We start from the raw sequence: 17,754 nt of genomic DNA, 5'->3' as shown, positions 1-17,754 counted from the left end.
GGCAGAAATTACATTTCAACTGACAACTGAAGAAAATCATACCACCCATCATACACTTGCGTGTATTGTTGGTTGCAAAATTCAGCATTTTTTTTTCGTTGGAAACAAATAATCATTTTCCTGACGACGTATTTTTGGACGGTTTAGCTCCCCCTCTACACCCTAAGGGCTAACAAATGAACTAAATAAAGCACCCGAAGAGATTTCTAGAGTTTTCCCCAGACCAATCTGTAGGGCTTTCAGCCGCAACACCGTATTTTCCGTTTAGCGTCAATTATATTACGAGGGTCAAACCCTAATTCGATTTCAACTCATAAACTGTCGACTACAGCGCTAGCACGCCCTAAAATAATAATTTATAATTTTCCAAAACCCCTTTCCAGAAGGTTTTTCACCCTCGGTTTGTTTTAAATTGAAAGAATGTTTGGTTTTTTTACTACTGAATTTTACCAAAATTGTTTCAGATGGGGAAAATATTCTTTAGTTAGAGTTTTTTTGGTTTTAATCTTCATTTCTGAAGAGTGTGATTTTTTAGCTCCTAATGGTAAATCGGGCAGTTAAAAGAGAGAACCGTTTCGGTCCTTGCGGGTAAATTTATCAGCTGCCGGACGTAGCTCCTAAAACCTTAATGATGTGGGTTAGCGGCCGCACTATACATTATTGACCAAGCCATTTCTTGTTGTGTCTTTGAAATGCAAAATAATGCGGCAAGGTTGGCCGAACAGCTCTATCTTCGACCAGCACTCTAAATTTTTAACCTCTACAACACTTTCAATCTAATCTCAGTTAAAATATCATCAATATCAAGTTTAAACCAGGGCCAATGGCTGTTACGTCATCGTCTGCGTCTTTTTCATTTCAATCAGTGTTTTTATAATGAGAATTCAGTCAGTGGTATGATTAGGCAGTTTTCATAGATTTCATTACTGTCAGGTTTGAAGAGATTAAAGACATCTTTCCTGAACACTTTTTTTTACTTTACACACATATTGAGGTACTTTTATACAAAATTCTGTTGTTTGACCCTTTTTTACTTGACTCTAATTGAACGTAAAGGACTCTTAACAAGGGTTATGTTATTAGTGCAAAATTAGAACGGGGGTAATAAACTACAACTCCAATAACGGATGTGTAATAGTTGATATAACCCGAGGGTTTCGTAAAGGGCCCACAATTTAGGAACAGGTGGCATGCTTAGATAAATACGGTAATAAAATTTGGGATTGGGACCCTAATAACTTAATTAAGATTGCCAGGACGATTCCCATACGAGACCTTCGTCAATTGAACCCACTAAAAAAGCTTTTAATATACGTTGTTTACATTTAATACACTAAGTTATCAGTATGTACCTTTCTGACGGAATCGGTGAGCAAATAAAATCGGTCAATTCCATTTGAAAATTCCCTAGGTCGAGTGGCAGAAAAAGCTCGTCTACATCAGCCACATTACTGGAACTGAAACGCAATTTCCCTTGAAATCAATTCCATCTGGAAGTAATAACGAGTTCAGGGCGGTAGTGCACTTGAAGCATTTTCACTCCTAAAAATTTAGGCCGCCAACTTTTTCGAAAGTCCGATGACCATCGATTTCAGTCATCATTGTTTCTTTCGCCAAACTTTTAACTGAGTAATCGAGTGTTCTGGAAACTTCGAGTCGGATTTATCTGGCGTTCATTTTTCTCCTTACGAAATTCCGGTGAATAGTTGCTACTAGGCCATTTGTACGGATCCAGTGGAGAAGACACCTGAAATAATAAAAAACGGGAGGTTTAGTTATTCAACTATTTATTTGTTACGGTATGAAATGTCATGTGCAGCACTGTTCGTAGTTTGTGATTGGTCAAGAAAAAGCAGCAAGCTGAAAGCTGCTTTTTTTGACCAATCACAAACTACCCCCTGTGCAGACACATTACAATCTAAACCAAAGCAGATGATAGTTTAGGTTTGGAACCAATCACTGGAACAAATACTGCCAATGTAAACTTGGCAATAAACACGATGACGTAACCACCAACTAAACTGGCTTGATCTGTAACTACAACAACATAGATAGTCTAAAACATGATTTAGCTTTCATTAATTCAAATTAAAGTAACCGAATGTGTGCAAACCATCAAAATTAAGTTGGCAACGACGCCAAATTGCATTCCAATTTGGAGTTCGCTTTGTTATTTCCCGAACCGTGTCCCATGATTTAATGGACAACGTTGTTTCGTGCAAATTTCTAATAAACACGAAGAGTTTCGATTCGCCTTCCGTTACGCTCAATCTACACCCGATTGAATTAAATGCAACCATTAAAAGCGAACACAAAACGCAATCCCCAATTATATGGGGGGACAACGTTATTAGTTATTAGGAAGTTGGCAGCACTAAACTATGTAATTATCGATGCGCATAAATATATCGATGCCGGACCGGTGTTAATTCGCCATAAATTAGAGACATACTCACAGAGGCTCCCATTTTAATTATAGCGCTTTAACTTCAATAGGTTTTCGGTTAATTTATTTGCGGTGGTTCGTTTCAATTATCAATAACATTTTCTATTGAAATTTTAGCTAAAAATTGCTAAAAATTGTGTTTTTTTGTCAAGTAAATTGCTCCCTAACCGCGTAGAAACGCTTCTCCCCTAATCGACTGTTGATATCTCCAAGTAGGACTGAATATTTCAGAGTAAACGTGCAATAATATAGCTTTTTGAATAATTTAATACCTCGGAAATGTGAGGAGTGACGGATTTTAACTCTTCTTGAAGTGTTTTTTATGCTCTTTTTTCTAATTTTTTTCATTAGCTCCCCTTTATCTGCTTTTACGATTTTTGTCATTTGACGTCAAATTCAACATTTTTTTTGCTCAGTAGCACTTTTCAAATTACAGTGACTGAAATAACCCAAAAGGGTTAACTTTGCTAAGCCGCCACTTAACCGCCTGGAGATCTCCCCCGTTCCCCCGCTAAAAACCAACAGGCAATTTTGTTCTCCCCACACTTTGTAAATTGAAACTTTGGCCCCGCCATTAGGGAATGGATCCGGATAAATTATTCTTGAAGTTTTCTGACGCTTCAAAGGGGCCCAAAGGCGCAAAAATAAATTGAGATAAATTGGCTTATTGTCAAACTATTAATGCGGGACAGGGGGCCTTTAAAGAAAGTGATTATGTGCTAATCTGGGGGCATTTTACTGAACAAGACCTAAAAACGCTGTACAATAACCTATAATCGGGGTGATATTAAATTATTTTCTACATATCTATAGAAGCTTTTTGCTGCAATAACACAAACAATTCTCTGGCATTTGGTGCCATCGTTGTTGACATCCCATTCAAAACCCTTAATTATCTTGAGTTGGAACAATAGGGCCGTATTAATACAGGATCCGATAATTTGGCATTCGGAAAACAAAACAGGAAATTCACATCAGTGGCAATAATATGGATACGTCAGACCCTTATTTGTCCGAACTTTGTGCATTCACAACACAGACTGAAAACGTAACAAAATCCTTTACCTGTTAACATCAAAATTTAATGAGTCTGAAACTTTAATCCGAAATCGTATTCTTGGTAGAGTAATTTACGCCTTGGAAGTTTCCAAGAGAGTTTCTGGACCGAAATACCTTGCTTTGTCAAAAAGGGGGTTTCATTAAAGATAACAATTTACTTGAGCATATTGTTAATTATTAACCAAATTTTGATTAAAAAAAAGGCTATAAAATATCGTATTTTTATATTACATACATACACACGTCCGATGCAACTTATTTATAACCCTAATTTGACTTTAAAGGACTAAACTAGTTTGTTGGAAAAGACACTTTTCAACGAATATATTAAGTTGATTTGATATTGGTCTCTACCTAAAAAATCAGGTTTTTCTCCAAAATACTCTCCAGTCAAGCATTAACATGCACTGTTTTTGGCATCTCTCCATTTTCAGAGGTCTGATTGGGAAAACCAAACTTTCCGGATGGTTTCTTATTGGCTGCCACTCGCGGTTTGATGTAAAATAAGGAAAAAGAATCCAATAAAACGCCTTTGAACGAGAATCCTTGTCTCGCTGTTTATTGATTATTTTACGACCGTGATTCGTCTTGCAGACCTTGACCGATTGACTGAGGAGGTGAAAAATTGCTTTACGACCCTCGTGTTTTTATATGCAATCCGCTCTTAATTTCCTACCCGGATTCGGGACAAACGTGTTCATCTGCCACACCGCTCTCTGGCGAAAAATCAATGAACGTTTCAAGCACTCGCCAATCACAAAGTAATCACGTTTACATTTTGGGTAATGTGTTTATTGATGTCCACTTCAATTTAACAAGAATCGCATAAATGTCGGACCAGGTTTTTTCCATTTTCACTCGCCTCGGTGATTCTCAGTTTTTCCTGCTGTTTTAGATTAAGTGATGAGTCGAAAATTAGGATGACGTGTCAAATGACACTTCCGTTTTTAATATTAACATAATGGAGAAAGTGAGACATTATTGGACATTTATGCTGTCCAATGTGGATTTTTGACCGAAATAAACCACGAAGAACATGGAAACATATTGCAATAGAGAAATGTGATTGATCCGAATTGGAGTTATTACTTTTATATGGTCCGGTCCATATAGCGCTTGTATTTCCCTTCGCAATTTATCGGACGACGAAATCCCGAAAGGGCGGCATATACGTCTGGATGGGCTAATTTTAAAGATAACTTATTTCGCTTTTTGACGTTTATTTCCTGAACGAAGAAGACGACTTTGCTCAATTTCCGGTACCTCGATTACGGCGATCGGTTAAATCGGACGAAAACTCTTCACTTGTCATTTTTGTTAGAAATCAGAACGAACGAGAACAGAAAGATATTTAGTCAGAAATTAAGAAACAAACTGGAGAAGGTATGATTTCCAGTCAGGTGACTTCAACAGAGTTGTCGGTTCACACAAAACTACATAAAGTTGGAAGTCGTTAAAATGCAAAAAAGGACAACTTTTCCTTTTGGCTTGTCCGTTTTCCAATCATAACTTTACTTCCTTTTCATAACTGGGTAATCTAAACTCGTTGGAAACTCAATATTATCCATGACCTGCATAATGGCCGGCACTTGGAGATAAACGGCCCGTGATCTATCAAGTGGTCATCTAACGCCCTTGCACGACGGTATCGCAGGAATACATTATTGGATTATCCATTAACGCTATCGGGGTTAGATGTTGCACTAGATTGATTCACTTTCGTGGTTTGCTGCATGATTTATTGGCTAAAGTACGAAACTTGTTGACTTATCAAATCGCCATGTTAACTAACTCCAAACTTCCTTAAATCTGACTATCATTGAGCCTTGAAATGGTAATTTCGAACAAGTCTAAAATAATAATCCACCAGGAGATAACTTGACTGTCATTTTAGAGCCAGCCTATACATTTCATTTCAGATGTTAAGTAGCTTGAGCCAAAATTCTTTAGAGGCGAAAAAAACACAATCTTAAGGGAAAAATTGTTTACCTCAATTTGCAGAAACTTAGAGCACAATAAGTACACTGAACAAGTCCATCTAACTGACTTAACTCAATTTTTTTTCAAAAAGAAACCCAACGTTCAGCAAACAGAAAGGAAATAAAAGGACAAAATTAATAATTCTTAAATTCGTTATAATAATAAAGTATAATATGCTTCCTTATGCTACTTGTAATTTTTATACTCTCTAATAAATATAAATCCTAAAAATATTTGTTGTGGCCAGTTAATTAAAATTGGTATTTTTTAGATCGAAAAAGAACACAGGTTAGGTGTGAAAAATACCATCATATAAGGGCTGAAACTATCCAAAAGCTTAAGCCATCAAATTGAGACATATTTCAGTTCGACTGCAGTAATTATGATTTATTGTCTTGTGAGTTGTTTTATGTGATTACATTCTACGTGTGTCTATACACCTGCAATTAATCATTTTTATGTTCCTATTTCCGGCACATTTTTTTTTGAAGTTTATTTAGTATTATTAAACTCCATAAAGTAAGGGAGTTGGTTTTCACTGGCATATCAGAAACCTCTTAACCGGTTCTTGGCTTGTTCCCTGAAAACTTATTATCCGTAATAAATTATCTTGTCATCATTTTTTATGCCTCCTACCCATCTTGCTCTTGGCAGGGAAGCGTCCTATTAATAAAAGACTTGAGTAGTCATTCTTAAGTCGGAATATATCTACCTAAAAAGCGGGGCCGAGCATGGAATACGAGCATATTTCTTTCGAAATTTCCTCGTTAAAATGGGGTGCGCACGTTTTCCAAGTGGAAAATCGAGAACATTTTTTAATAAAACTTTCCGGACAAAAATTATGATTTGGATTTTGTTTCAATGAATTAAACGGCAAATCTGACAAAGTGATAATGCATATCAAGTGCATCTTCTTTCACTTTCTCCCTTTTAGTAAAGGACTGTAACGAACAAAGCTTGCATCTCATTGTTAAGCCTCCATTATAAGGGAGTGGAGTAGGTTATTTTACAAAGTGGGTTGTGTTCTGTATGCAACCCTTTGCAATTATGTTACATTGTAGCTTTTCGCCTTTTGTCTTTCTAGTCTAGATAATCTGAAAGTGTTGAAACAGTTCCAATCCCAATAAAAATCAGCAGAAAAATCTTAACTATCATAATAATTAAGCCCGGACGAAAAACGATTCGGAACTTGGAAACTTTACGAGATCAGATACACACCGGAAAGTCCCAATAGATTGGAAAGTTGCTGTTTCCAGACAAAGAAATACGAGCGCCAGGAAATAATCCCAGAACTAATATGACTAACTACAAGCGTTTGTTGTGTTGCATAAAAGCTTATGGCGTGTAACAATTGCCGGATTATTCACTTTTCCCGTTATACTGCGGTCGAGCATTTTATTAGAGGGAGATTTCCAATTCAAATTTTATGCCCGTACAATTTACGACTGTGAGTAATACACTCAAAGTCGTCAAAGTTTTCAGTTTTACTATTTTGATGCCATTGGAACATGTTTAACGTTACGTGAACAGGAAACTCAGATCATTTCCCGTAAAACCAGAAACAAGTCAGTAGAATTGACATCACTGGTTTAAGGCTTTTGTTTTATGACAAATCCAGTACTTGTTCGCAGTTTGTGATTGGTACAAAAAAAGTATCAAGTTGAAGTTGCTTTTTGTCTGAGATTTCCGCAAATGCTGTTTTACTCGCGTAAATTATCGAGTGAGTAATAGCCTGCTATTACATGCGTGCAGAATACTATACTTTTTCTACGACTGTTTCGTACTATTTATAGTGATTTTTTAAAACTGTTTTGTGGTTTTACAGCTTTATGGAGAGGATTTTGACGGTTGTCATATTTAAAAATTGACTAGAATTAAGTTAAAAACACACAACCAAATGTGATAAAAGCCAAAAATGCACTGACGAAGGTATAAACTGCATTCAATCGAAATCAAACTGATTTTGTTACTGATTTTGACAGTTTTCAGGTTTAGAACAGAACAAAAGACAAATAATAACGTAATAAATGTAAAAAAAAGAAAAATCAAGATTTAGGAATAACACTATAGACTTTTTGACAAATAAAGAAGCAAAGGTTCACACAAACGTTACATTCAAAACATTTATGTTACTAAAACTGTTACGTCACACCAATCTACTCTAATCTTTGCTATATATTGGTGATGTCTGCGGGTGGACTAAACTAGTGAGTAGTGACTCATTACTAACGGGTAAGTAATGAGTGTTATTATGTATTCAAAACTAGTGAGTAATAAGCATATTATTAAACAGTTATAGAAAAACTATTTCTTCCTTTAGAGATTTTGTGATTACCTAACAGGATGTAAACATAACCACAATTTTCGTAGAAATTGATTCCGGATTAAACAAACTATATTATCTGGCTGTATCCTCCTTGGCCCAAGTCCTTAATAGGAAATCTCCACAATGGAAGTGAGTGGCCTTTGGCAAATGTACAATACCAAAATAATATTGTTAGGCAAACGGGGGTCTTTTGCTTTAAGCTCCACCTCAAACCTAATCAAAATTCCCTGTAACAATTTACCCTTTTGCTTACATTTTACCGTAGGTCAAACAAAAGCGGCTCTTTGTAATTAACCCAGTTTTGTGTGGTCCAAAATATTAATTACTATCGACGTCCACTAAAAGAGGTTATAGTGACAATATAAATTTGGCTCGGGAGCTGGAAAATGCAAATCCGGAAATCACACTTAACTCACTACCAGGCTCTAACTAACGAACTTTTCTGCGGAAAATTAATAGTCCAAAACTTCGGGCTGTTTATTCTAATTTAAGTTTTCTTAACTCGCGAAAAGATGCTGTGTTTACTGGGTAAATTCGTTTTTCAGGTTTTTTTTTATAAAGTAATTTACAGTTTCGGATGCTGGAAAACGTGTTGTTGCTATTATACACGTAGCAAACCGATACACTGGTTCAGTCTAATGATACAGAAACGTGAGTATTGGCCAAAGCTGGACAAAGAAATGGGGTAATTGGAAATTGATATTGCGACACGATGGCTTATGGATCTAACAAACTGTAAATAATACTGCTTATTAATTGCCATGTAACACTGCCGGTACAATAAACTTTTTTCTATGACACCTATAGAAAATAAATTTTTTCTCCCTAATTTGAGAGATGAAAGAATCTCTTTCACTACCTAGGGAGTGAAAGAGCCACCAGGCAGATTCTTGAATGGAGGGAATCAAGAGAAAGGAACACATAATTTGACAGAAACCTGTTTTTGCCATCCAGTTCTGTCACATTCTATCAACACTTCTATCGATAATGCTACCCTGCGTTCAAGAATTAGGGCCCAGAGAAACTGAAAGTATTTTCCTCCCATGAGAGGAAAAGTGCCATCAGTAAAAGTCCCACTTTCTTGACAAATTGACAAACATATTTTTAGTAACAATGCCTTCTTTTCAGCCAGGTATTTATGTTGTATACTGCTTTTTTTCATAAAACATAACATTAGTCGTAGAAAAAATTAAATTCGCAACTCTGGAGTAAACTGCTTTTTGCAAACATTCCGCTTCGCGTCGGGTCTCAAATTGTTCGCGGGAGTAAAATTGCACTTTCCTCCCTAGTTGCGCAAATAACTATTACAGCCACGCAATCAGTGCTAAAACGTTTTCAGCTTGTATCTTAACTAAAATGTTTTTCATTTTATAACTTAAATCATATCAACAGAAAATTATTTGTGTGTATAAAGACGTCATTTTTACATTAAATATGATGTAAAACCCATTCATCAATCCAGTTTGTCATCGACGTGATAAATTAAATGAACGCAACCCAAATTGTTTTTTTTAATGTTAATAATACGTCGTGGGAATAATGATAAATATTTAGCAGTTTAGGTTAGGTTAGGTTAGGTAGTTGGACACTAAAAAATCAGAAATCATTGCTCACATTTCCATCAATAAACTGTAATATATGGTGTTGTTTTCGATCAATTTAAACCATATAAATGTCAGAAAATAACCTGGCGGACAAAATCAATGTAAAGTCATTTGAAAGGTATTTTATTCGTAGAATATATACGAATTCGAGACGTGACTTTGCCATATATATTGTTTTCTGGCTCCGACCATATTTTATTGGAGTTCGCACTGCTTTGACGCCTCTTTGGATTTATATGCGATTCCCTATTGTATTTTGCACGTCGTTTTGTCAGGACTAAAAGTTGAAAATTGGGATTCGCAACGCTCCTAATAAGTAAAACTTACAAACGTCAAGTCAGTTCCAGTCAATTTATGGCCGGAAAACGTGATCGTTTACGAAATTTTCGATTATGGCGAACGCAAATTAAAAAATTCCTTGAAAACTTTTTAATCGAGAATTTTTCTGTCGTTAATTACGAACGTAAATCATCTTCATCATGCAGAAAGCCGGGAGACTTGCAAGGACTTTTTTTCTCGTTGTGTCTTTTGCAAATTAAAACGCTCCCAGCAAAACGGTGGATTTGTACTCGACTCAAATGGTTTTCCACTAAATGTCCAAAAAAGAGTTATCATAGACTTTGTACCTACTGTGGCATTTAAAAAACTTTTTTCCTTGACAAACTGTCTGGAATGATTAAATTGACACAGTTTGCCTTGAAGGCCGTATTAATTTGCTTTCTTCCCCTTCCCACCAAAAAGTTTACCGCAAAGAGACCATTTAGTTAAGTTGATTTATATTTTCCAATTAGTTTCGGCGGTTCTGACCAGGTATAGCCCGAAGGGTTTTAATTAAAAAGTGGGAAAAAAATGAGATGATAAGTTAACGAGATTGAGAAGTGATTTAAAGACAAATTTAAACCCTTCTGGAAGGGCTAAAGTTAATTTATAGAGTGTAGTCCAAATAACCAGGCGCAATTTTGGTGGTTAGTTAACAACATCTTGGGTGTAACTCATGCCGTAATTCTCGTGTCTTAATTGTTTATCGGTGTCGGGAGACCAGTTTACTAATTTCACCTTCAAATTAATAATCTCAACTCTTGGAGGAACACTTAAGTGCCATTTAACTTTAATAAATCTTTAGATTGATGTAGGAGAGGAGTTTTCTTTTTCTATTAAATTTTTTAGGGTCTCGTCAATAAAAATATGGATTCTACAACCAAACGGTGCCCTTTAAGGGTAAACTAATACGTAACATTAGTGTGATAAACGCGATAAAAGAAAATACACGATAGCCGATACGACGGGGACGATTTATTAAAGGCAATTTCAGGCAAGGCCAGTGTATCCACGATAGTTTTTCACTACTTTAAGATTGTCCTAAATAAAAATATGCAGTTTGGAAGCCAAACAGGGGTTGTTTGTTCACGTGCCACTTACTCCAATACAACGACGATATAAAATCGTGGAGAGTGCATTCGAGTGAACACGCTTCACTGGAGTCGAAACGTTTTTATTTGTTGACTTTTTTTGTAAAGTAAAATACCAGACGAAATGGTAAACTGTGTGTCTGGAGATGGAACAGTAAAAGCTATTTTCTAAGTAAATTCAGTAAATTCACTGAAAAGATATACAAATTTTAAAACTCTTATTCCACATCACTCTGATACTTTCTCAATTACTTGTTTAATTTAGTCTTAAAACTGTACAGGCAAAACGTAGAAGTGAAATGTAATTCAAAAAGGGAAAACTCACTCAACTAACTCCTAATTACTGCAATGAAACCACTTTTGTACTAACGCACTTAATCAGTGCGACAACTTTTACAGACGCCTCGTAACCACTTCATAAAAACAGAAATTAAATTTTGGTCTCAGGGGTAAAAAGGAATTTCGCGTAACAGCCCTTTAGCGACTGTCCGCAGTTTTAACTAGTTTTAGTTGAATTTTCTGTTTCGTTTCATGTACCATGTAACTGGCGAAGCCTCGAAAGCACAAATCTTCCCTTATGCTCCGTAAAAGCTGCTGCAAAGTCAATATGGTGCCTCATATTTCTCGGAAGTTCGGACATAAAAAAACAGAAAAAATCGGTATTATTTCACGTTGCGGGGCGCTTTTTTCCAGCTAAACAAAGACAAGACCGATATCTAATAAATTTAATCCTCGACAATATCTGATGGAAACTCCAGTATTCGATATAACTTTATATCATTGATTTTCGTCCCAAGTGGTCCTTATTTATCTGTCCGTTATTTTTTTTTTGTATTTAAAGCCGAGCAATCAAAAGAAAATGGTGACTGCATTAGCATTCAAAGCTTGTGTACCCTCTTTTTTTGCTTGAAGACCGATATATCATTTTTATGGGTCTGGAATTAAGACCGTCATTATTTTTTATGCGACTTCTTTTCTTTAATCAAGTTAATTCATAATGTAATACTTAAGCTCTTTTCGAGAAAGATAATAACAAGTTTCAAGTCGAGAAACTTATTTTCAAGTTAATTTTTACCACTTTCAGGGTATTAAACGCTGTCACGTGTTACTGGTCCTTTTAGTTAATGACTAATCAGGTGACACCACTTCACTTTTTCTTTTACAGTTACAAATTTGATCAATTAAACATTAAATTAGCGCAAAACAAACGTGAACGAACAATATTACTGTTTGGTTGTCAGGATATTCAACCCTGGAATTAATTTCGTAATTTAAATCGGTTTTGTTAAATTTGCCGCATGTTTGATTATAGTCGAAGCCATAAATTTGAACACACTCCGTCCGAGACCCTTATATAGCGAATTTTCATTGTCGGTGAAACCTGGCAGCCGTAAATTATTAAATTTTAATGTTTAATGGTTTTTCCAGTAATTGTAGATTTATTTTAATTTTCGATATTTATTGTCAGCAGTTGCGGAATTGATTCCGCGCGTATCAATAATCGTAAATAGTGAAAGCTTTCAGTAATAATAAATGTAGTAAAATAACGTAAATTATGACATTTTAATAATTAAAAGAAAATTGAAAAGTGCACTCGACAGGCGATAATTTAATTAAAATGTATACTTGAACTCAGTCAGTTTAGAGAGCTGGAAACCATGTCCAAACAAAAAGAAATAGAGAAGTGTCAATGTTGCCAATTTAGGCAAAAGTGCTTCAACACTGTCGAAAGCTAAAAAATGATATCAGTTGACAGCTGACTGACATTGACAACAACTGTCCAATATCAGGGAGTGAGTGACAGATGTGGGTACAGAGTTGTCAACTCTGTAAATGTGCTCATTTGCTGACATGCCTATTTGGTTAAAACAATGTAAATATTTTAACTAAGCAATAAAACCAATCCCATGATGATTTAAATTAAATAAAGCAAATTTATTTAAAGCGTTTGGAGGACAAACATGTACAAAACTGTATAAAATGATTTATCAACGTTGCACTTTTGCATTTTTATATGTAACCAGTTTGCAGTGATTTATTCGTGGTCTCTTCACGTACGATCGCATTTTTACACCTCACTTAATCCGATTTACTCAAATATATATCTCTAACTAAAAGGACACGTCCCTTTTTCTCGTTTAGGCGAAAAAGTTTTTACGTTATTTTATCGTAATTTCAGCATCTACGAAGCCGAATACTCTCTAATTAAAATTCTGCAGTTGTCAGTGCTCGTTTAATTGACAAAGTCCACCGAAAAAAAGTTCATAAATTTCATCAAACTACCCAAAGAAAGTCAATTTTTAAACAGCTCACGTAGTTGCAAGATATAGGAAATGTATGAAGCTTATTCGAAACGCCCAAAGGAGCTTGTTATACAAAGTTGGCCCTTGGGATCAATTTTACGTTTTTCTTCAGCTAAGTTTAGTTTTATCTTCTTAAACAAGTTTAGATATAAAAACACTTGATTTTTCTCAGTAAACATAAATTATGACACATACAAGTCAAAAATGACTTATCTTGAAATAATGAAGCGAATAAAACCAAGGGAAAAAAAAAACACATTTCTTTATTATGGGGGTGTTATTTTATGGGACGTAACTGAGAAAGTTATCTTTATCGTACGTGACAATGGCCAAATGGGTTTTTTATTAAATTAATATTTTATATTCGCGCCATATAAGTTCCGCATTTAGTGGTTTATCGAGTTTATTTATGACAAAAACAAGGAGAGGCGTAATCCCCGGTTATATCTTTGGGGGTGTCATCTTTAACACCCGTAAAAAAGCTGGATTTTTTTAAAATTTTATTAAACGCTTTTTATATTACATAAGAGAAGGACAAACTTTTAATGATGTTGATTGGCACATCGAGGGGGATATAATTGGTTTTCTTTGTTTCTTCTAAAGCAACGTAAACCAACTTTTTCACCTATTTCGTTATTGATATTTAGGAGGGAAATCGATAGGTCCGGCAGTAAATTCTATTAGGACGAGATAAAGGAGCCTCATCAATTACTTGGGGGCTGCTTCTGCCAGAATAGTTTGCATCCAGGATGAAATAGGAAAGCTCTATGGACGATCTGGATTACTTTTTGGCTATATTTCACGTGGATAAAGTTGGTGGACTCTTGTACGTTATTTATAATGTGTATTCCTTCCAATATAGCTTGTTATTTGTTGAACAATTTGGTGTTTATTAACCCTTAATTGACAAACATAAAGATCAAAAATCTCCCTCTGGAATTTTCCTTTGCTCGAAACTTTCCAATGCATATTTTCCGGCAGTCATTTACGGGGCGTCAGTTTCCATTAAACGTTTAAATTTTAATCTGGATAGTATAACGTGATCGAAAAATAATTGCTCGGCTTTAGCTAAATACGAACGATTTTAATCCGGCCAATATAACGTGTACGTCGACTTTTTTTAAGCGATACAATTTTTATGAAAAGAGATTTGCATGTCTCCAGCTGAATAGCCAAATCGAAAGCGTTGCTTTCCGGCCTGTAAATAAAACATTGAAAGGGCGGAAACGAATAAAACCCTTTCGGATGTGTCTTTCTTTATAGATGAACGTCCTTAGCCCGTCGTTGAGGGACTTCAAAGTAACGACTTGGTTTGGGAAAAAAACACAAAAATCACCATACACTAGCTGATTTCAAAACCTTTTTCAATTAATTTTAACCCTTTTGGCATTTGCCCCAGTTTTCGTGGATTTGCGGGAGACGCAAAACCTAAGATGGAAAGTTTGTTTAGCTGGTAGGATTATTTTCAACCGAAAGGATTAAAGAACCAAGCCGCTGATGATTTCGTTACTCTGGAAAGACGAAATGGAATGCTTTTAAGTGGCCTTGTTTTTGCCTTTTATAAAACAAGATAAATTGTTTAGTTTTATAATCTGTATGGATATGATGCCCACTTTATGTAGCAAACATCCTAAAAAGTGTTCCAATCTGCTGGATGACTTGACTAAATAAATATTGAAAAAGTCAGGGAAAAAAATTTACCCTAAATATTAAATACACTAAATTGTTATCTTAATTAATGACAATTTAAGGGCTTTTCTGTCAAACTGTTATCACCCCTTACTGTATTACATGTTTACTCCTCTTTTTAAAATTCAATTTTTTTTAAATAATTCAAAAATAATATACTCACCTAAACTGATGAAATTCCTCTCGGTCGTGTTAAATTCCATAACGTTTACAACACCGAGACGGTTAAATACGGCACTAGTGTTCGTTAAAGTCGCGAAAGCCGAAAACGCGCGAACTTGATATTCGAACAGGAGTGGAATCGGAAAGGGAGGGCGCTGTCCTACGGGAACACCTGGTGCTCCCGTGACGTCGTCGTAATCGTGACTACCGCATCGCCCGGGCTGGACCAGGATGCTGAGTGTACCAAACATCCGCGACGCCGAACGCATGCGGCACTTCCTCAATCGATATTATTTTAGCTCTTGGTCTGTCTATGGACAGTGACGGACTGGCACTAATGTATTTTTTAAGTTTTTGAGAAAAAATTAAATGGATAACAACAATAATACATTTGACAGTTGATCACGGTGTCCGAATTCGTTTGCAAGCTCCATGGAGCGAGCAGAGCGTTGTTGACGTCACAATGACGTAATTTGACAGTTGGTCAAATTACGGTTTTCCCAATTTACGTCATCGTGACGTCAAAAAAGCTCTGCTAGCTCCATGGAGCGTTAAAACGAATGCGGCCGGTATTAAGTCAGGCGTATAACAAACAGCGTCATGTGACCGTCAGATCAAGTAACTTGTTTCAAAAAGCTTTTAAGCACCCGGAGACTGAAAACAACACAAAAAGTCTGTTGAAAAACTTAAAATAAACAGATTTATAATAAATAACATTTATTTATACAAAAGACCAAAGCAGTATAGTTGTAGATTATTAATAACCTTCTTAAGAGAACCTCTAAAGGGTTTAAATGTTTTAAAGGGACAGCTGATGCATATTTTTCAAAAACAATACATTTCAGAAGGTTTTTAGTGTTTCTTGGAGCTTTTCATTAAAATCGCCAGAAATCATATGATTTTTACGGCTATTTCGAAATGTTCCTCAAAAAAGCATTAAACCACATTATGCACACAAAAAATTGTCAAAAGACTTTTTTTCAATCTCGCTAAACAATTCCAAAAAATCCTAAATATTAAAGCGTCATTTCCTTTTGCGTAAACGATCGTTTCAGCCCCTGGTTTTTCATTCACGCAGAAAAAAGCGTGCAATTTAAAAGCCGCAAATCACCGTTTTTCTCAATATACCTAAATACACAAAACCATCCCCTCCTTATGCATTGGTTTGGTGTATCTCTTAGCCCGCACAAACATCCTCCCATAAATATCTTATGACGCAATTTACCGTTTGAATAACCTAGTTAGCGGCCTCGCTATTCGATCGTTAAAAATTCCTTTTGTGACTGAACGCCTATCTTTTGTTAAGAAAAAAGGGTTTTTCCTTTTTGTTGTTTCAAACTCGTCTTCCCCTTATTCAAATTATTTCGATAACAACCGCCTTTCAGACGCTGATATAAGAAAAAGGTTGGAGAGGTACAACAACGCAATTATATTTATAATGTTATACCCGAGTCCGAGGTTGTTTCCGCCTTTGAGGGGTTTGGGGACAAAAGAAAGTAAAAAGATAATGCGGGGGCTTTTATTTGTAAAAATATAGTATTCTTATAAAAGTGATAAAGCGAAATTATTAGGATAGTTACACTCTGTACACTGTTGTAAATAAAAAGTGTCATCTATCTAGGTAAAATATAAAAGGGGACACTGGTCGCTTTTGTGGTCACTTAAATTAGGTCTCAGTTTATTTATAAGACAATTTTCAGAGCCATTCTCAAAGACCAAGCCTGGCAAAGCAGTAGACATTTTTTAAATAGCCACAGTGTTGACTTTAGCATCTTTTTTATCTTTAGTTTACTTTGACCAAATAGGTTTCAAGCTTGACTGTCATATGCATGTAAATGGGTGTAGTTTTAAAGGGTTTTCAGTACCTCCCCTATCCAGAAACAGGTGCGTATTTAGGCCAGCAAAACCTTGCATATTTTTGTTTATTCACAATACTCATAAATGATGAAACTGACATTATTTACATGACTTGCAAGTTCATTTACTAAACACTCAAACTAATAAAACATAAATTACTTATACTAAACTCTCACTCTAACTTAAGTAACTGAATATTCCCTACAGCATTTAGTATTCTTCTTCACACTAGTGTCATTACAACATTCTTCCTTAAATGGTACATTCTCCAGTTTGGTAGTCTCATCCCGGATTTCTGCTTTATACACTCCGGGTTTGACCTCTCTGGCTTGGATAACACAGGTTCTCAACTCTTCTTCCATGGCCTTAGCATAGTTAACAAGCTCGCGAATGGTGTCCTGGTCAGTGATATGACTCTGTTTTCTGTATTCTTCATTGATTTTCTTTCGACCCTCGGTCAGGGCTCTAATGTCCCCTTGAAAGACGGTTTTTCTGGCTTGGTGTAGAGCTTTAAAAGTGCGCAGCACCTCTTGTCTTAAAGGGTTGGACATGGTACTGGTAGAACGCTACAAATGCCTTGATTTTGGTTAAGTTGAGGCAGAATGTAAAAACTTACTCGCACTAATAAGAATCGACAAATTTAGGTTATTAGATGTTAAAATGTAAACTCTTTGATTACAAAACAAATTAAGTTGAGGTTATGTTAATGTTTATACTTTCAACTCATGTCACTCTCTTACCCCAACCTGATGTTCTCTCTTCTTTCTACTCGAAACATACCCTAACAAAGGAATTCTCTATCTTTGTCCGCTCCGTTAGCCGCTGTTATCAAAATATTTGCCAATACATTTATGAATATGAATCTATTATTTATTTGCTTATTTCTATTTGTATTTGTAATAAATATAAATAGTTAATT

At 35.6% G+C, this 17,754-nt stretch overlaps 2 protein-coding genes across 3 annotated transcripts in view; both read right to left on the bottom strand.

Annotated features, from left to right (window-relative positions):
• The window catches only part of LOC145734123 (neuroligin-4, X-linked-like), a 78,861-nt gene extending 63,520 nt beyond the window's left edge, over positions 1–15,341 (bottom strand). Inside the window, exons 1-2 of the mRNA XM_081987274.1 lie at positions 14,980–15,341; positions 1,353–1,747 (exon numbers count right to left, since the gene is read on the bottom strand). The gene's annotated coding sequence lies outside the window, so the exon portion shown is untranslated. The remainder of the gene's footprint in view (positions 1–1,352; positions 1,748–14,979) is intronic.
• A 1,542-nt stretch (positions 15,342–16,883) lies between these two features.
• Positions 16,884–17,594, bottom strand: LOC145733989 (complex III assembly factor LYRM7). Of its 2 annotated transcripts, none has more exons than XM_081987039.1 (2): positions 17,576–17,594; positions 16,884–17,401 (listed from the first exon to the last, which is right to left on the bottom strand). In XM_081987039.1, exon 2 carries the CDS (start codon positions 17,384–17,386, stop codon positions 17,018–17,020), a length of 369 nt encoding a protein of 122 aa, XP_081843165.1. In that variant the 5' UTR covers positions 17,387–17,401; positions 17,576–17,594; the 3' UTR covers positions 16,884–17,017. The 2 variants fall into 2 exon arrangements, with proteins under 2 accessions (XP_081843165.1, XP_081843164.1); XM_081987038.1 differs by lacking the exon at positions 17,576–17,594 and adding an exon at positions 17,452–17,554.
• Between the last annotated feature and the right edge of the window lie 160 nt (positions 17,595–17,754).

The sequence above is a fragment of the Ips typographus genome, linkage group LG9, assembly GCF_016097725.1.
Source record: "Ips typographus isolate SLU linkage group LG9, UJ_Ityp_2.0, whole genome shotgun sequence".
Taxonomy (NCBI): domain Eukaryota; kingdom Metazoa; phylum Arthropoda; class Insecta; order Coleoptera; family Curculionidae; genus Ips; species Ips typographus.
The sequence above is the reverse complement of the archived record's forward strand: the minus strand, read 5'-3'. Positions and strand labels throughout refer to the sequence as shown.

Coding starts and splice junctions, on each gene's coding strand:
- LOC145733989 (XM_081987039.1), bottom strand. CDS start 17,386: ATGTCCAACCCTTTAAGACAAGAGGTGCTGCGCACTTTTAAAGCTCTA.